The sequence below is a fragment of the Pelodiscus sinensis genome, chromosome 20 (assembly GCF_052426305.1).
Source record: "Pelodiscus sinensis isolate ZL-2025 chromosome 20, ASM5242630v1, whole genome shotgun sequence".
Classification (NCBI taxonomy): Eukaryota; Metazoa; Chordata; order Testudines; family Trionychidae; genus Pelodiscus; species Pelodiscus sinensis.
Window position 1 is genome coordinate 2,639,161 of NC_143071.1, and position 20,190 is coordinate 2,659,350.

Genomic DNA, 20,190 nt, shown 5'->3' on the forward strand with positions numbered 1-20,190 from the left:
CTGGGAGCCCATCCTCGGGGAGCCCCAGTTGGGCAGGACAGCAGAGGGACTGGTGAGCCCTGTCTCCGGTAGCCCTGCTCAGGTAGGGCAGTAGCGGGGCAGTGACTGGCGAAAGTGAAGTAGCTGGCAAGCCCCATCACAGGGATCCCAAGTGGAGCACAGCAGAAGTGGGGCAGCTGGCAAGTCTGTCCCTGGGGATCCCTGGCAGAGTGCAGAAGAAGTGGGGCAGCTGGCAAGTCTGTCCCTGGGGATCCCTGGCAGAGTGCAGCAGAAGTGGGGCAGCTAGCAAGCCCTGTTCCCAGAGATTCCCGATCGGGCAGGGGAGAAGTGAGGCCACGGCGTCTCTGTCCAAGCCATGCAGGCTGGAGCCCAGTAGCAGTGGGGCAGTCGCAGAGCGGGGAGCGTCCTGGGAGGCTGGTGGCAGAGGACCTCCCCTGATCAAGCAAATGCCTTCATTCGGGACGAGTCAAGTCCCGAGGTTGCCGGACAAGGGAGGTGAACTTGATTGTTTACTTGAAAAGACAGGCCCTCCAGAAGATGATCACCCCTTCGCTCTCAAGTGCCACCGAAAGATCTTTCAAGATGGCAGGCCCTCAGAACATTGATTTTGATTTTGTCTTCTCTAACAGAAGTGAACTCCTATTGTGCCCTCTCACACCGTGAGGTATTAGATCAGTACTGAATCGAAGGAAAAGGACTCTTGCTTCCTGCAGCACCTTCCCTTCATGTTTCCCAGACAAACACTAAGCAAGCCAGACCCTGTGTATCAGGAGAAAGCTCTTGCAGTCCCTGCACTACGCGGTATCGCCGCGGTGAATCAAAACAAGCAGATGGGGGGTAATTGTTGCTGAGTGTGCTGCTGCTGTTTAAACCATTCTGGCTAACAAGAAACCTCTAGCGCTCCCATTGCTCTTGAGTCAACTTCCAGCGGAATGTTTTGCTAAAAGTCCATTTGACTGCTGGGTGCACCTTTCCGCCTTGCCTTTCCAAGCACCAGTGGTTGCCAAAAGATTAAGTCATGGCTTTCCCCTGAGCCCGTCCTGCAGCAAAGGCACAGCTACTTGTCTGAGAGCTCGTGTTTCGGTGCAATGGACATGGTTGTAAGATGGGTGTCATTGACAGAAACAGAATGCTCCTTATCCTCTGCACATATTTGCTTGGTAGTTGCTGCTATTGAGTGAGGGGAGGGACTGTTGCTAGTTTAAATGAGGATTTGGTAAACTAGACTATATTTCAGAGTTGGCAGGGGAACGGTGGGGCCTCATTAAAAGAGGGCTCTGAGCGTTCCCTGCTTGACTCTCCTCTGAAGTACGATGGCAGTGCTGTAGCAGCCCCAGCTCTGTATACATGAAAGCCGCAAGCTCTTGCTGTGCTATTTCCCTTCTGCTGACTACCAAACAGATACGTGCGGTGGGGCTGTGTTGGAGAAAGGGAGTTTCCCTGACTAATCAAATGCAACTTGCTTTTAGTCATTAGTCGCTTGCCTTTGAGAAGCCAAAGGCACCATTGAAAGATCTGAAATCTGAAGCTTATTTATGTCTTGCCCGAAGTGCCTTGTCTAAAGCTCCCAAAGAAAGTGCTAAGTGACAGCTTTGCAGTATATGTCGTTTGGGGAAATGCCTTTTCACAGCTGACCCTCAAAGGTCCACTTTATTTCCCTCCTTTAGAACTAGAAGGAAACATTTGACACGGTGATAATTTTTCCAGACCCACTGTCCTGAATGCTTGTGGGATGAGGGAGTGGCCTGCCACTACAAAGCCAGCAAGCTCTAATCGAAAAGCTTGCTGCTTATGAACCATCTGCCAGAATTCCTTGCAAGAAAGGAAGCTAAAGGATCCATTTGCCTTGTGGCAAGTAACCCGTGCTGCTAGGCAAGAAACTGTGTGAGATTCAGTTCTTGATCTCTTACAATGCGGTACTTCAAACTAAATGCATTCTTTGCTTTGGTCTTCACGGCTGAGGATGTTAGGGAGATTCCCAACTCTGAACCGTTCTTTTTAGGTGACACATCTGAGCAATTGTCACAGATTGAGGTGTGTCTACAGAAGGCTTTAAAACAACTCAATAAACTTAACAATAACAAGTCACCGGGACCAGATGGCATTCAACCAAGAGATCTGAAAGAACTCAAATGTGAAATTGGGGAACTATTAACTGTGGTTTGTAAGCTATCCTTTACATTGTACCTAATGACTGGAAGATAGCTAATGTGATGCCAATATTTAAAAAGGGCTCTAGAGGTGATCCTGGCAATTACAGACCGGTAAGTCTAACGTCAGTACTGGGCAAATTAGTTGCAACTATAGTAAAGAATAAAATTGTCAGACACACAGGTGAACATAATTTGTTGGGGGAAAAGTCAACATGGTTTCTGTAGGGGGAAATCATGCTTTACTAATCTACTAGAGTTCTTTGAGGGGATCAACAAACATGTGGACAAGGGGGATCCAGTAGATATAGTAAACTAAGATTTCCAGAATTCCTTTGACAGGGTCCCTCACCAAAGGGTCTTAAGTAAAGCAAGTTGTCATAGGATAAGAGGGAAGGTCCTCTAATGGATGACAACTGTTTAAAAGATAGGAAACAAAGGGTAGGAATAAATGGTCAGTTTTCAGAATGGAGAGAGGTACCTGGACTAATCTTATTCAGCCTATTTATAAATGATCTGGAGAAAGGGGTAAACAGTAAGGTTGCAAAATTTGCAGATGATACTAAACTGCTCAAGATAGTCAAGACCAAAGCAGACTGTGAAGAGCTTCAAAAAGATTTCACAAAACTAAGTGACTGGACAACAAATGGCAAATGAAATTTAATGTTGATAAATGTAAAATAATGCACACTGGAAAAAATAATCTCAACTATTCATATAATATGGTGGGGACAAATTTAGCTGTAACTACTCGAGAGAGATCTTGGTGTCATCATGGATAGTTCTCTGAAAACATCCACTCAATGTGCAGCGGCAGTCAAAAAAGCAAACACTGTTAAGAATCATTTTAAAAAGGATAGAGAGTAAGACAAAATATCTTATTGCCTCTATATAAAAACATGGTATGCCCACATCTTGAATACTGCACACAAATATGGTTGCCTCATCTCAAAAAAGATTTCTTGGCCTTGGAAAAGGTTCAGAAAAGGGCAACAAAAATGATGAGGGGTTTGGAACGGGTGCCATATGAAGAGATTAAAAAGACTGGGACTTTTCATCTTAGGAAATAGGAGAGTAAGGGGGGATATGATAGAAGTCTATAAAATCATGACTCGTGTGGAAAAGTGAATAAGGAAAAATTATTTACTTGTTCACATAACATAAAAACTATGGGGTCACCAAATGAAATTAATAGGTAGCAGGTTTAAAACAAACAAAAGGAAGTTTTTCTTCACTCAGCGCACAGTCAACCCGTGGAACTCCTTTCCAGAGGATGTTGTGAAGACCAGGACTTTAACAGGGTTCAAAAAAGAGCTAACTAGATTGATGGAGGTTAGGGGTCCATCAATGGCTATTAGTCAGGATGGGTAGGAATGGTGTCCTTGGCCTCTGTCAGAGTCTGGGAATGGGTGACTGGAGAGGGATTGCTTGATGAATCCCTAGTCTGTTTGCTCTCTATGGGGCATCGGGCATTGGCCACTGTCGGCAGACAGAATACAGGGCTAGATGGACTTTTGGTCTGACCCAGTCTGGTCATTCTTAAGTTCTCAATGTGTACTATCAGGGGCTAGGAGTGCTGAGTATTCATACTCATCACTCAGTGGCCTGCAGCTATATTGCATTATTCTGTGTGCCTATTTGATTTCGTTTAGCAGGGTTTGTTCAGGTCTGCCTTTGGATGACAGACCTCCAAGGAATATACTTGATGCTGCATGAAGTGGTGGGGCTATCAAAAGGTAGCACTCTTCTGTCTGAGTAAGTAGTGAAGGAATGCCGAAAGACCGCAGCATGTCATCAGGAAATGGAATGGTCATCCTTTGGGTGAGACAGAAACCAGAGGCCCTGGGCAATGCAGTTGTTATAAAACCCCATGGGCTCTTTCTATGAATGAGGTCATGACATCAGGTCTCGAGTCAGATTCCCGCTCTGCCCACGTTCTGCTTCCTTAAATCCTCCCTGCATTTTGGAGATGGCGGCTTTTTCAATATTATTTCAATATTGCCATGCAGTTTCACCCCATAGGGGTTACTGTTTCAGTTTCCTGTGTAGAAATTGTGTATCAGTGTAAGGTCCTTTAGGGTGGAAGGCACAGAGTAGAAACAACCTCTAGGGCTACGTCTAGACTACATGGCTCCGTCGACGGAGCCATGTAAAATAGTTTATTCGGCATAGTCAAAGAAGCGGGGATTTAAATAATCCCTGCTTCATTAAAATAAAAATGGCCGCCTCGCTGTGCTGACGATCAGCTGATCCGGCACAGCACGGCAGTCTAGACGCGGATCGGTCGACAAGGGATGCCTTTGTTGACTGCTCCAGTATGCCTCGTGAAACGAGGTTTACCGGAGCGGTCGACAAAGGCTTTCCTTGTCAATCGCGCCGCGTCTAGACTTCCACGCTGTGCCGGATCAGCTGATCACTCAGCACAGCTGAATGTGGAGCTTCACACCTTTTCCAAAGCCTCACGAATCACACAGAAAAAGGCACCAGCCAAATCCCTCCCAGCCTTGTACCTCAGGATTACACTGTCTTGTGCTGCTTGAGAGAAGCAGTGCAGATTTATTAGTTGGTTCACCACTTGATCAGTGGAAAGTGAACGTCTAGCTGCCTTTGTAAACCTGAGCAAATTTACCAAACGTGTCAGTCAAACTCGTGGTAAAGATAAATACGGGTTGAACCTCTAAAATCCAGCTCTCGTCTGGCAGGACCATTGGAATTGCTGAACAAGAGAGCCCAGGCTGGCCAGATTCAGAGATGCAGTAGGGGCTGGGCTGGCAGTGGGGAGCATCGCCCTAGCGGGGCCGGTGCAGGGGAGGGGCAATCCAGCCAGGGCTGGCAGCAGGGAGTGCAGCCCCAGGCGGGCCTGGAGGCAGCAGGATGGGCAGCTGGGCACGTAGCCCTTGCCTGTGTGGTGGGGGACACAGCTTAGGCTGGTGCTGGGGTTGTGGTGGGTGCAGCTCAGGCTAGTACTGGCACGGTGCAAGGCTAGAGGCAGTGAGGTATGCAGCAAGGTGCGCAGCCCCGGCCGGGAGCAGTACCTACACCTGGGTGGGGAGCCTTGACCTCCCCTGGTCTGGCAAACTTCCTTGTTCATGACCGCTGAGGTCCCGAGGGTGCCAGACCAGGAGGTCCAACCTGTAGAAATGGAATCACTGTTTTATATTTGAAAATTACATAACCAGAGTGTTTGATCTTGCCGTTCCTCTCGCTCTCTCTTCCCTCCCTCTGCAGTGCCAGTTCTCTACAGGGAAACACAGATCATTATTTCACTAGTGTACACTCGCTCTTGCCTTATTTAGAGTCTTGCTCCCCCTCCCAAGGGACTCTGCTGGATGACTGTGAACCCTTTCTTTCCTGTCTCGATGTGTGGGGAAACTTGTCACTGTGGCAGTTACAATACCACCAGCTTGACACTGTGCCGATGGAAATCACTGCATAATCATGAGTGCCACAGATATCGAGAGCCCGGGTTGATTCTCATTATGCTGCGGCAAAGTTTTTCAATCCGAAAGTTATTTTAACAGCAAAAGCACTGTAATAACCATCTTCCTCGTTCTTTCCACAGAACCTCTGAGAGTCCTGTCATTAAATATTTAATTAGTGTGAATTATTTTTCTTCTGTTCTCCACAGGTTTTGCATGCAGAAGAGTGTCAGATTGGTGCCAGGAGTCACACTGGATTTAATAGAGAAGTAAGCAAGATTTTATGACATTTAATACTCCTCCATTCCTGACTTCCATTATTATAGTTGGTTTGGTGGAGAGGGGAAATGGTTTTTTAATCGTGTTGTCCTCAAGGATCCTTTCATGCTGCTTGTGAGCGTGCTCCTTTTTGGAGTTCTTCTGTTGCCCAGAACTCACTTGGGGGTACCAAGTTTCCCTCTGCTCATTTTTCTTTGACTTCTTTACCCTGTTAGTCCTTTATTTTGTGTTCATTCCCCTGCCTACCATGTGTCTTGCTATATTGTCTTACCATCGACTGGCCGAACAAGCAGTGACTATGAAAGCAAGAATTCATGAAGGAAACTGTTTAAATGGAGCCTAACGTTCAGGGCCATCCTTAGCCGTCTGCAGAATGTGCAGCTGTGTAGAGCAACCGAAATTTGGGGCACAACTGGGTCTTAATGTCCATCCAGCCTCCTCATATCCTTGTTCTGTGGCTCTTCCTCCTCCAGAGAACCTAGTTAACTGGAAAGTGACCCAGGCTGGCACACCCAGGCTGGCAGAACACTCAATGTGTGAAAGAGCCATTCAAGTGGTATCAGCCATTTAACAGGCATGTGCCAACTCCAGGTTTGTACGGCCAGTTTCTGAATGTCCTGTGTTAGCTAACGGGACTTAGTTTAAAATTTGCTTTAAAAGTATTTCGTTAGTCTGTTGCTGAAGATTATAAAATCACATCTCTCAAAAATCTCCCCTGTCCCGGCTGCCATCAGGCATAGGGGCTCCAGTTCAGTAGTCCTACGTAAGGCCCCATGCATCCTAAGGATGGCTCTGCTTATGTTTGCCTCACAGCTTTGCTCAGATCTTTTAACTTGCTGGTCACTTAGGTCTCATTTCTAATATCTTGACCCCAACCTGAAGTCGCTCAGCCCAGACTCCAAACTTCGGTCACCTGTGGCAGTTCGGTGTAGGGAGGCCACATAGCAGGTGTTTTGGGCACACATGGGTAATGTCAAAGACCTTGTCTGTGGGAATTGATGGAGATAGTAGGTAATGCTCATAGCCTTTCATTTCTGGCGTTACAGCTTCACATGCCTTAAAGTCACATGGGAAATGAGTTTAATGCCTATGTCCTAGTTGACCTAAAGCCATGTGGCAAACGCCTCTGCTTAGGCTAGGCAGAGACTGCTCTAGTAGAGACTGTCCAAAATCAGGCAGGGTATATCTACACTGCACGTTTATTTCAGAATAAGTTATTCTGGAAAATATATTCTGAAATAGCTTATTTCGAAATAGAGCATCCACGCTACAGGGGAGCCTCAAAATCAGTCTGAGGCAGGCTATCCTAATGTGGATGCGCTACCTTGATTTAGAGCCACAGGGAGCACTGGGGAGAAATTATTTAGAATGGCCCTGGGGGGCAGCTATTTCGAAATGGCAGCAGTGGAGCATCCACACTGCAGCTATTTCGAAATAGCTATTTTGGAATAGGTGTTATTCCTCCTAGAATGAGGTTTACAGAAGTTGGAATAAGCTGCCCGTTATTTCGATATTATTTTGAAAGAATGGAATGGCTGTGTAGACGCTCGCATTGTTATTTCAGAATCACACTAGTTAATCCGAAATAATGGTGCAGTGTGGACGGACCGCAATGAGGTGCATTAGGCGTACTATATGGCAGCTCCCGCAGCTCTGGAGTTTAGAGGCATTAGCAGGGGAGGGACTGGAATAGCAGGGAGCATGGCAGACCGGGGTGAGAAGCACTAGCAGCGCTGTTTTTGGTGGCACAGTGCTGGAACTCAGTAGGGGATGTGCTCCCAATACTTGCCTGAGGTCTGCTCATCTCTAGTCCCAGCTGTCGCTTGCTCTTTCCTGAGCCATAAAATCCATTCAGTCCCCTGAGTCTCTAGCTGCGTGTGCATGCCCGTGGGTGTGTAAAATGAGGAAAACAAAGCCTGCTTTGTCACGTCTCGTGTCCTCTCTCATAATGGAGCTAGGTTTTGGTCTTTAACGGCCTGGGTACCCATTGCAATCCTTTCATTCAGGCCATACTTGACCATGACTAGTGGCTAATGGATAGCCCAAGGCAAAATGATGGACAAAGCAAACATAGTCCAGGTTATGCAGGTCACCCAAGCTATTGAAAAACTAAATCATAATTCATCCCCTGCAGTCTTTGTTTCCAAAGAGTTTTTCTAGGAAAGTATCAGGCGAGGCAGGATGTGTTTGTGGGGGTGGTGTCTGAAATCTGCGCCATGTGGTTAGTGTTTCCAAGCTTCTGATTCTTAGAACATTATTGTGTACCCAAGTTAAATTAGCTGGGAACAATTAATAGCAGATCGTTCCGATTCTGAGATGTTTACCTTGAGAAAAGCTCATTGTCAAGATTAATTAGAATAAGCCCCAAACTCGAAGGTCTGACACGTGACTGTCCAGAGCCAGTTATCCTCTCTCCGTTCCCCAGGGTGTGAGTCATTCATCCTTTGGGACAGGTGTTCTCTGCTGTGTGCAGAGGAGGTGGGTGGGGTATTCAGTTGAGGGGAGATAGCATCGAAGTTTTTAATGTATTATTTCTTGCTTTTAAAACTAGGTTTCTGTAGAATAGAGTGACTTGTCGCTGTACTTCATTGCTTCCAAACTGCCAATAGCAAATGACGTTTTGCCACAATGGAGATGAGTTTAGGATTGCATCAGCTAAAATTCCCAGCTCAAGGTGCTTTATCTTCTCTTCTGATTTATTGCACTGGTAAAGCCAATCCACGTTGAATAACCTGCCCATTTTAACCTCCAATACATTTCAAGGTATAGTTCAGAGCTAATAAACTTTCTGTGTAATGTATTTTAGAAGATAGGTTGATATCCGGCTCGTGGGCGGTTTGTAGGTGTTTGACCATTAAGGACATCACAGATTTGATCTATGTGACAATTTAGATGGGAGAAGTCCAAGTATGATTCTGTTAACCTTACCTTCCAAGGCAGCCATGCATAAAGGGGTTCCGGCCAGGTTCAGGAGACCTAGTAGATAAAGAACAAGCTTGTGGAATAAAGGAAGAGGTTGAAAGGACCATTGTGTGGGCCTTAAATGGATACAAAACTGTATCTAAGCAAAGCCCTGCTGGAAGGGTTTGATGGAACCTGCCAGGACCTCCATGTGGAAGATCAGTGACACCGGGTAAGCTTGGCATGCCTGTAGATTGATTGTTTTCTCTGCAGTGCTCTTGTCCTAAATAAATGTGTAGGCTGACTGGTCACTGGCAAACACGGTCAGACCCTGGAAGAAAGCAGAATGAATGGGGCAGGTCTAAGGTTGGACCTGCTGGGAGAAGCACGGTGCATTGCTGGGGAACGTCACCCTGGTTCAGGATAGTGAGGCAGATTCCCCTGTAGCGAGGTGATGGCTGGAGGCCAGAAACCTACAAGGGGGGTCCATGAGGAGATGACAGAGGGAGGGTTCAGAGTGCATTTAACCCAGAACTGTGACAGCCCTTCTGCACTTGTTTCTGAGTGGGCATCCAGCCCGAACCATGGACTAAAACTGGCAGAGCAAGGCCCTTGGGTAATGCTAGGTTATGTATGGGAACAAAGAGAAATCGCTTCAGCTCGTCGGCTGTGAAGAAAAGGCTGATGCAAAACAGGGTCAGGCATCTGTTTGCTTAAAGTAAATAAAAGCACAAGGAGAATTAATTCTGCTCTTTCATCCATCTTCGGAGCCATTTGAGATTCTCCACCCCCTAACGCATGAGCTGTGTCGTGCTTTTAGGCTTTGTTTTCATTGCAACAGCAGTGAACACATTTCATTTTTCTTTCTCCTGTTTCCAATATGCTTCTGGGGATTTGGAATGGAGGATTTCGAAGTCACACGCTGCACATGGCAGCAGCGTCTGTGCTGATTATCCAAGCAATTTTCATGAAATCTTCATGTCGACTTTCAGTGGTTTTGAAGATTATGGGTTTTTAACTAATGCATTGCACAAAGTGCAGGGAAGATGGACCAGGCTTCCCTGTAATCTGTGAGTAATCGGAAGTGACTCATTGACATCTGTCTCTTAGTCGGTCTTGCTTTTTGATTATTGAAAGGAAATTGGAACCTTCCCAGTCCAACTCTGCAAAGCCACCGAAAGACGCTGTTAGAATTGTCAGTAATGTGCACTTTTCGGTTGGATACTGTGCCTTCTGGCTGTGTGTGCCACTTGTCTGTGAGTGAGAGTGTGCAAGGAGGGGAAGAGCAGAAAGGAAACCTGCATGGCATGAGGATTATGCTAGTCTCATCTCAATACATGCAGTGTCCGCCAATGCTCTTCCAGGACTTGCAGGTGATGAACTGGTAGTCCAAGAGTCCCTCTGCCTATACTTAAGCTTGGGAGGATTTGCTTTTTAGCAGTAACTCCTGGTAAACATCCGTTTCTGCTGGCACATTGCAGTTGAGGAAAAATGACAGCAACAAGCAATAGTCACTGTACCTGCAGGGCTCAGCAGTCACCAGCCCTGCGGCTGTGCAGGGAAACTCAGCAGCCCTGCTGTCACACGAGAGTAGGTCCATAGCTGCAGAGTAACATGAGGATCCCTGCACTGCCTCGGTGCGTGACACCTGATCCCTGCCATACAAGGTGTGGGGCAGGGGGGAGGCTGTGTTCTGGTGGAGCAATCTTAAAAATAAGAAGTGATCAAAACTACGGGGGGCGGGGGTGGAGGGAGCGGATTGAATGCTGTTGAGCCTGTTTCTTCATTGAGTAGTGTCCCCGTGGATGCTCCACTGAAGGTGTTGGGCTTGTCCCGGCGCCGCAGCTCGGAACGTTTTCTCTAGCAGTAGCCCCGCCGGACCTCCTCGTGCTATTCACGCCCTTTCACGGAGCGTGGTCTGGCCCCGCCAGTTCCTCCTAACTGTCCACGGCCACAGACGGACGGCGCGAGGCGGCATCTGCACATGGGCGGTCCAGCGGGGCTACTGCTAGAGAGAACTTTCTGAGCTATGGCGCTGGAACGAGCCCGACACTTTCAGTGGAGCACCCACAGGGGGACACATCTCGAAGAACAGATGTTATTGCACCGGGTGTGTAACCCTTTCTTACCCTGAAGGGGCCAGAGGGGTATTTTCCTGGACAGTTTGATTTTTGAGCTGCGTGGAAAGCAAAACTAAGGAGTTCTGCCTTTAAATCCTGAAGGAGTTGTCAGTACAATGGGATATCACCTGGGGACACCACATCCGTGCATTATCAAGCACTGACATATAAAATAACAATTAATTATCATTAAGAATATTCCCAGAGGAAGGGTATCTGTCTCTCCAACTGTGGCATGCATCACGTCCTTACTGGCTAAATAAGTTAAAGTAGGAGAATAAACTCCAAGGCCTGTGTGTGCCAGGAGACCAACCCGCGTCCCTTGCTGCAGGGGTGAGTGTATTAAAAAGAAGAGTATATCATTTCAGTGGTCCTGTGAAGTGAAGAACCTAAAGAGGACAAAGTTGAAACTCCCCTTTTCCTAGCATCGGCAGGAAGTGACAGTTTTTCTTATGGCAAGAGAGAGACTGTCCTCCTCCTTCCTGGCGGAGACACAGAAGACTAATCACCCGCCTAGGTTTCTGCCTCCTGAAAGGTTGCTAAGATGAATTGGACATTAGTGTCCTCATCTGTTTTCCTCTTCTAATTTTTTGCCTTGGGACGAGGGTTCTCCAAGTCAGTCAGGATTGGTCCTTTTTAACCATCCTTAGAGGTGTTTTAAGTTCCGGCTTGACAAATCCCTGGCTGGGATGGTTTAGTTGGGATTGGTTCTGCTTCGAGCAGGGGGTTGGACTCGATGACTCCTGAGGTCTCTTCCAGAGCTAGGATTCTATGAACTTTGAGACACTTGTACGTGGAATCCAAGATACCTGTGATTGGCTTTTAATAGCCCTAGAAAATCTAGAGCTAACAAAAGTAGTCAGGAACAGCTAGGTGTTTTGCCTTTGGAGTTGTGCAATTCGTTTAAGCCCAGATTATTGCTACAAGACGTTCTCAGTCTTGCACTGGCACTTTTAAAAGTGGAACAAAAATGGACCACTTTTAATAGTGGTCTCTGGAGGCTTCCACAATTAATGAGTGAAGAAGGGTCAGTCACTTCTGTCATCCAATTGGCATATGTAACCAGCATTCCTTCATATGCCATGAATGATGATCCTTTGCAAATGTGTGAGTACCTCAAGGGGAAACGAGATAAGTTGTCTCCTTTGAAAATCACTTCTCTTTCATAGCTAGGTGAGAACACAGTATGTGAAGCCACTAGATCAACTTGAATATGCAGGGACTCTATGCACTATATCTGGTCAGCTACGTGTTATGCTGCTTATAAATAGCCTGTGTGTGGACAGGTTCAGAATATTTTCCAAGATGTAAAATAAGAAACGAAGGGGCAGGGGAAAGAGTTGAATCATTAAACTGCTGAGTATTGACAAAGCTGTCGAGTGGCTGTCAAGGTGGGTTTCTGGATTTGTTGTATAATTTGACTAGGTGACATACACATACTGTGGTCATCTTTTTGTTTTTTCTAGGCAAATGGGGCTAAGAGTCCTTGTATAACTCTAAATCCAAGGCTATATCTAGACTGCAAGCCTCTTTCGAAAGAGGCTCTTTCGAAAGATACTTTCGAAAGAGGCTCTTTCGAAAGAGAGCGTCTAGACTGCACGCGGAATTTCGAAAAAGCAAGCCGCTTTTTCGAAAGAAAGCACCCAGTGAGTCTGGATGCTCTCTTTCTAAAAAGCCTGTTTGCTTTCAAGAACGCCTTCTTTCGAAAGAGCACTTTCGAAAGAAGGCATTCTTCCTCGTGGAATTAGGTTTACCACCGTCGAAAGAAAAGCCGCATTCTTTTGATTTAATTTCGAAAGAACGCGGGTGCAGTCTAGACGCAGGTGACGTTTTTTCAAAAAAGGCTACTTTTTTCGAAAAAACCCCTGAGTCTGGACACAGTCCAAGTGACAAAATGGACATCTTGACTAGTGGGCGAGATAATCTTTTATTAGACCAAGTTCTGTTGATGAGAAAGTTGAGCTTACCCGGAACTCTTTTTCAGCGTTGGGAAACAGGACTGCAGTACTGCTCTGTTTTTTCTCAGCATCATTTAAAACCACCTGGGCCTCTTGTCTCTCTTACGTTTCCCCCTGAATCCTTTTCGTAGACGTAGCAATAACAGCATTTTAAACAATAGAATAAGAAAAGTCAGCCTCTGTTAAAACAGGCAGAATGTGGGAACAGAGCAGTTTACTTTGTTGGCTTAGGATTTTGTTCAGACTAAAGAACAAAGCACTATAAATTGGTGACATAATCGGTTAGTAAAATCTTTGTATTATCTAGAGCAAAATTATATAAAAATGATGTGGCCAAACAAATGTTGAGTCCACATGACATAAAAGCATAACTTTAGGGGCTGGGCTCAATGACCTCCTGAGGTCTTGTCCAGCCCTATGATTCTATGATTAGGAGGGAATTAACATATGCTACTGATTTTACTAGATTTATAATAATTCTAAAACCTAAATACTTAAAGCTAGAATAATTCATTTGTTTCAGCAAGCTGTACAGAAATTGGATAAAAGTGGTAGCTGCCCATGGTCACATTTGTTAAATGCTCTGGATTGCAGTAAGCTATGCAAAAAACAGAAGCAAAAAATAAATAAAAATGGAGGTGGCAACATAATTTCTTTCTTCTTCTAACTTCCTGAATCACAAATGCTAAAATATCAGGTGAAGTGACACTCAGATTAGCAAGATCGATCCTGTCAAACCTTTCTGCTTACCATGGGACCTAGGACCACAGCTTGTTTCTTAACTATATTAGAAACAAAAGGAGTCCTAACAATGACATTCGTCCGATACTAAATGGAAATGGTGGAACTGTCAATAATATAAGTTAGAAAAAGAGACGTGTTTAATAAGCATTGTTCAGTAGTTGGATTTTTATGCCAGCTGGTCTGGATAATTTGCATCCAAGAGTTTTAAAACAACTGTCCAAGAGGTTGTCTGAACTATTAATACTGTTTTTTCAGTAAGTCTTGGACCATTGAGGATGTCCCAGAGGACAGACAGGAAGAACGCTAATGTTGTTCCATTATTTAGAAAGACGTGATAGACTCTCTAGACATATCAGCCTGACTTTGACCCTGGGCTAAACATTGAAATGGCTGAGAATGGGACTAAATAAAAAAATCAAAGGAGGGTATTTAATGCCAATCAGTATATGCTTATGGAAATAGATCTTGTCAAATTAACTGGTTTTTGTATGTCCTTACAAGTTTTATTTTAGAAAGAGAATTGTGTTGATGTAATATACTGCTGTAGGCATTTCACTTGTGATGAAATTTTGATGAAGAAAGTAGAATGATACAAAATCAACATGACACTTATTACATAGATTAAATACTGTCTGATAGATCTCAAAATGTAATTGTAAATGCAAAAATAATCTTTAATCAAGTTTCTAGAGGGGTTCTGCAGGGATTGGTTTTTAGCCCTATGCTATGTAACATTTTTATCAACTTAGCAATGATCTGATGTTTTCTTCTGATAAAGTTTAGAGATGATGAATTGGTGAGATTCACAGATGAGAAATGAGAACGATGAATCGTTGGAAAACATGCCTTATAGTGATAGACTCAAGGCATTCAATTGGTTAGCTTAACAAAGAGCAGATGATAGGGTGATTTTATCCGTTAGCAAATGTCCATTCCCTATGTAGGAATTTGCAAACGGAATGCTTTAATCTAACAAACGGGTCCAACAAGATCCAGTGGCTCGTAGCTGAAGCTAGACTAATTCAGACTGGAAGGAAGACACGATATTGTATTCATTCAGACAGGAGTTAATTCACAGAAGTACTGTGGCTGCTGTTATGCAGGAGACCAGCTGAGACCATCCAAGTGAGCTCTTCCGGGGTTGTCATCAATGACTTTCTCCGCCCTTGCAGCAGCCTTGCAACAGCACCTGTTCTGCATAGGAGGAGCTTGGCACCTATCCTGATGCTAGTCGTCATAATCTTGGCATGCAAAGACCTTCTAGGACTGCCCAGTGCAGCACTGACACATGGTAGGGCTGTTGAATGAGCCTAAAGGTTGCACTGCAGTCTCCTGCAACTAGCGAGTAAGCACGGACAGACGTGCCCAGCAAACACACAGATAGTCCAAGTCCTGAGGTATTGACATCTAACAGAGAGTACACAATGGTAGAGCCTAGAGGAGCAAGCTAATGGACTTTCCATTTCTAATTTATTACTGGATTCATTAATTCCTTCTGGGTATCATTTTTGTTGCCCTTTTCCAAAATTCAGAAAAGGGCAACAAAAATGCTGAGGGGTTTGGAACGGCTGCCATCTGAAGAGCGATTAAAAAGACTGGGACTTTTCAGTTTAGAAAAGAGGAGACTTAGCAGGGCATATGTTAGAGGTCTATAAAATCATGACAGGTATGGAGAAAGTAAATAAGGAAATGTTATTTACTTGTTCTTATGTCATGGGAACAAAGGGTCACCAAATGAAATTAATAGGCAACAGGTTTAAAACAAAAGGAAGTTTTTTGTCATGCAGTGCACAGTCAACCTGTGGAACTCCTTGTCAGAGGATGTTGTGACGACCAGCACTTTTACAGGGTTCAAAAAAGAACAAGATAAATTCATAGAGTATAGGTCCATCAATATCTATTAGCAAAGATGGGTAGGAGTGATGCCCTAGTTTCTATTTGTCAGTGGCTGTAAATGGATGATGATTACCTTCTGTTCATTTCCTCTGGGGCATCTGGCATTGGCTACTGTCGGAAGACAGGACACTGGGCAAGATGGACTACTGGTCTGATCCAGTCTGGCCGTTCTTATGTTCATTAAAGTAGTTCTTAGGAGGACTCTTAATGAGGGGAGGGTAACGGTTTGGTGAACTGCAGTTGGGAAGTCCTTGCATGTCTAAAGGTTGCTATAGAAAAAGCTCAGGGATAGGAGCTCAGCTCGTTGTGGGGAAGGGTTGCTCAGACCCACCACTAACTGTGTGTGAGAGGATGGGGATGGGCATCACGATGGTTCCTCAGGGATTGGGGAGAGCTGGTGGCTGGCAGGGCTCCCTCCTCGTCCAGCGCTGTGGCCAATGGCCGTGATTGGAGGGTTAGGCGGCCTGAGCCAGTGGCCAGCAATTTGGAGAGCCTTAGACCCAGCTAGCCACACTCTTCCTAATGTAACCTTTCCCTTGTGGTCACTGTGTAGTATAGCTATCTCCCCCACCCCTCACATTCGCTGCCCCCGGTGGTCATTGTGGAGCATAACTGCACCTACTATCAGACACCTCCCTTTCCATCTTATCAAAACCAATCCAATTATCTGGGTACATCCCATTTTCTTGGCACAGTCAATCCTTTGCTTTAAGTTAGGATAATAGGAACTGCATCCCAAATGTGGTGGTCCTCGGTCTTACCATTTAGGAGATGTTCTTGAATAAATGGACTAACAGACGGACAGACAGATGCACAAACTCTCTAAAATATATAGAGATTTCCTTTACTGGTGATGAAATCAGTAATCAAGCTTTTCTCTGTATTGCACTCAATTTGTCTCAATGCTATAAGGGGCACTTGTTGCAAGAGTTTTTTTTTCTGGGTGCTTGTTCCTTCTTGATAGCTTTATAGAAGAGTTGCCTCCTGAAAAATGTTGTGAATGAATGTTCCTGAGGATATCAGACATTAAAATCGTCTCCTCATAATTTGATAAAGATATCAATTATAGAGAACACATGTTTTTATTAGTCTCAGGACAAGTCGAGCTAGACAGTAGTGTTTATTGTAATTTATAATTTAACTGTCTTTAAATTAGGGAAACAAGTTTGTTTTCTAATCAAGCTGATTAGTTTGGGAGTAAATTACTCTGTACCTTCTTTGAAGAGCCCAGATTTCTAATTATCTTGGCTAACCCAGTAGCCTGATGAATAAGCATGTTGCTGCTTCTACTGTGTGTTTATATTATCAGTCGTTTGAGAGGGAGCCAAAATAATCCGTATTTTGGAACTAGTGCTGGAGCTAAATAATATAATTTTTTAAAGAAACATACAGAATATTAGGAAGTTTGGGAAGCACATGGGATTGAGAATTACTCTAGAGTGCTTTTTTCCAGATGAGCCATTTGTTGGTGTCTTGAAAAGCTAATTAGTAAGCAAAAGTCTCTCTCATTTGATAGCTGTTCAGTTTTTTTTGTCTGAAATCAGTTAGTGGTCACAATAATTTGCAATAACCAAACACCCACGGTAAAAAAAAAAAATCACAATTGACATCATTCATATTTTCTTGCCACTAATGTTCTGCTAAACGTCTTAGCAAAGATACTGTGTTATCTATGGGATATAGATAGTCTTCTAAAGCCTAGGGCCTTGTCTATACTTAAGTACGTACCTGGAATTGACATGCCTTAGTTTGAGTTTCTGCGCGGTCTCCACAGCAGCAGATCGATGGGAGCAAACGCTCTGTCAGTTTCCCTTACTCTTCAGGAGGAGCAGGAATACCTGTGCCGATGGGGATGCCCTCTGAGTTTGATTTAGTGGGTCTTTACTAGACCCAGTAAATCAAACTACGGAAGTTCGATCATGATAGCATCGATCTTCCGTGTAGTGAAGAACTGGCCTGGATGTCATCCCTGCAGATCAGGGTTGAGTCACATGGGCAGGAGCAGTGTAGCTTTCCTTGCTGCCTGTTCTTTAGCTGTTTGGAGAACCCAGCTCTCAGGTTGCTATCTCTTTCAATCAAGCATCTTTCAACTGCACAAAATTCACTTTCCAAAAATTACTAGAAATAACAAGTTTGGAACTAAAATTACCTTTGTTTCCATTATAACTATTATGGAGTGTCACAGGCTGGAAATCAGTAATTCGTTAGTGTCTGTCAGTCACTGATAAGATGAGTAATGATTCACAAGAAACTAATTTGGAGATGAAGTGGGAAAAACAAAACCCCAAGAGACTGCACAGTAGAAAGAATGTGAGTAATTGCGGAAAATGTGGAAATCATGCTGTAACATAACAAATAAAAAATGCCCGGAGAATCTTAATTAGTCCAAGTTGCCTTTAGAACAGTCACTTTGAAGAGAGCCAAAGTAATGTGATTAGTTAGTTAGCATAGGAATTCAGTTCAAATTATGAGCAGGTCAAGGACACTTAGTAATTTTTAAACATCTCAGACCAATATTGCAATTGTTCAGATGAGCAGTATCTACTGAAGAGACCCAGGACTGGACTGAACTGAGATGGCAGTGGCAGATGTGGGAGGGGATGATCTATGCAACAGCAGGTGTAGTGCAGGATCCATCAGCATGAGATTCAAACACTCTGCTTAAGACAAAAACACTCTTAGAATAGCCTCTCATCCCTTCCCTTCACTTTCATTAGGAAAAATTCAGCAGAGGTTAAACAGCAAGAAATCTGGTAGGAGAAGGGAATGGAGGCACCTTTTCTGCTCGGCGTTTTGGTAGCCGTCCTGGAACTGTGACAAGCTCAGTTGGAAACGTTTGGCGCATTTCCGATTATAGTGTTTGCAACTGATCGTGTACTTTGGCATTCAGAATGTGATCATCTTTCCCTTTAACAGCTTTTGATTTTTGTGTAAAGTAATTTCCCCTGGCGGCTGCCGCATGCCTCCTTGGCTACCTGTATGCATCAGCCGCATGTCAGCAAGGGAGAAGGAGGCTTTCTGTGACTCGCACTTCCTGTTAGAATTCCATGAAGGGCCTTTTACAGGTGTCAGAATCAAACTGTTCCTCTCGCTGCACGAAGCTCTGATCTCCGCTCCCTTTCATTACTACTGAGTCAAAGATAATTGTTTTTATCACTTTCCTTTCTTAAGGAATAGCATGTCCAGCAAGCTCTTGCTCGTCTGTTTAAAGCAAGCGCCATCCGCCAGTTGTCACCTTGGCCCAGTAGCCATTAGCATTGACGTTCTTTCTTCATTCCAGCTGAACGCATTAGGAGGGTCATGACTTGTCCGTGTTTTTATAAGCGTAGCACTGGCTTCATCCATTTTTAAATCAACAAAATCATTGCTGTGAGCCAAGCCGTACTAAATAGTATGTGCAGCATGACTTTGCCATCTAGCCCCAAATATTCTGTTGATGCCAGTCAAAGAAACAGTGCAAGAATTGTTTTGTTTTGGTTTTTGCCCCCAGCATGGGAGTAGCCAGCAATGTGTATATCTCAGTGTACGGGATAAAGATATTATTGATAGCTTGGTCTTAAGCCAATGCGATCCTTGTCCCAAAAATTTTGCAATCTAAAATAGCCATGAACACACACAATAAAACCAGTCTAAGATGAGTAGGAAAGGTAGTGAGAGAGAGAGCAGGAAAGTAAAATTGACCTGGGAGAAAATAGAATTCTTAGTTCGCCTTCGAAGACTGCAAACGTCAGACCAAAGCTGGGCTGTTCACAGCCCTGAAGCTCCCACGAGGCAGTGTAATAGAAGACCCCAGCTTTGGCTTGAAATATATTTTGCCAATATTATGTTGGCAACCAAAGAGAAGTAGTGACGATTTGTCATCACACTTTGCTGACAAACGTGGCTCATTAGTATTTGAGTTGGTGGGGGGTGGAGAGACTTCAAGATTGTCTTTAAGAATGATGATCCAGAAGGTTTTTGGTTGGCAATGAATAATTTCTTACTGAAATGGAGCACATAGTTTTATCATCATTGTTAGAGAGAGCCAGGCTTCAAAACCGTATTGTGTATGCAAGGTAAAGATCACAGTCGAGAAGATGGTTTTCATGGCAACACTGTTCCGTTGCTTAATAAAGATAGATGGCAGGACTGAAAACAAAGACACAAAGTTTTAGAACATTGCAGGATCAATGCTGTCAGAATTGTAACTCTTTTGTTAACTGGGGGTGGGAGAGTGTTCAGGAATTTGCTAACTTAGAGACTGGGGGCAGGATAAGGCACTGGTGCAAGCAGAGCGAGTTAACTCTCCTCGCTCCCCACCACCTTCCACAGACATTCAGGTGCCATCCATGCTGGAGGCATTCCTGGTCACCCAGGATATTGTCTCCATGGTGGTGCCACCTACGCCAGCAGTGACCATTCCCTGCCACAGGTGGAAGCCTCCGTTGGTTCCCTGATCGCTTAGTGACTGACACTCTTGCTGTCCTGCAAGGTTGGAGGGGAGAACCCCCCCAGCCCAGCCATGATCAGCACAGGAAAAGTCGGTGTCGGATGCTTTCACTGAAGTGTTGCTGGAGGGCCAGAGACTGTTGGAGGCCAATTCCCCAGGCTGCTGGGATGTGAGAGACAGCCACTCTTGCATATGGGACAGGTCCTTGGAGGCATGGTACCGCTCCCTGTACTGATGGTACTCACAGGCACCATGCTACTTGGGGCGCAGGTCCCACTTGTTATCATGGCACGG

At 44.8% G+C, this 20,190-nt stretch overlaps 1 protein-coding gene across 6 annotated transcripts in view; it reads left to right on the top strand.

Moving 5' to 3' along the window:
* RPTOR (regulatory associated protein of MTOR complex 1) overlaps positions 1 to 20,190 on the top strand; it is a 306,816-nt gene that overhangs the window by 140,119 nt on the left and 146,507 nt on the right. For 5 of the 6 annotated variants that reach the window (XM_075904085.2, XM_075904089.2, XM_075904086.2 and 2 more), the window contains one exon: positions 5,779 to 5,838. The exons of the other annotated variant lie outside the window; for it this stretch is intronic. In XM_075904085.2, the coding sequence (XP_075760200.1) occupies positions 5,779 to 5,838 (60 nt within the window). The remainder of the gene's footprint in view (positions 1 to 5,778; positions 5,839 to 20,190) is intronic. 6 annotated transcript variants of the gene reach the window in all.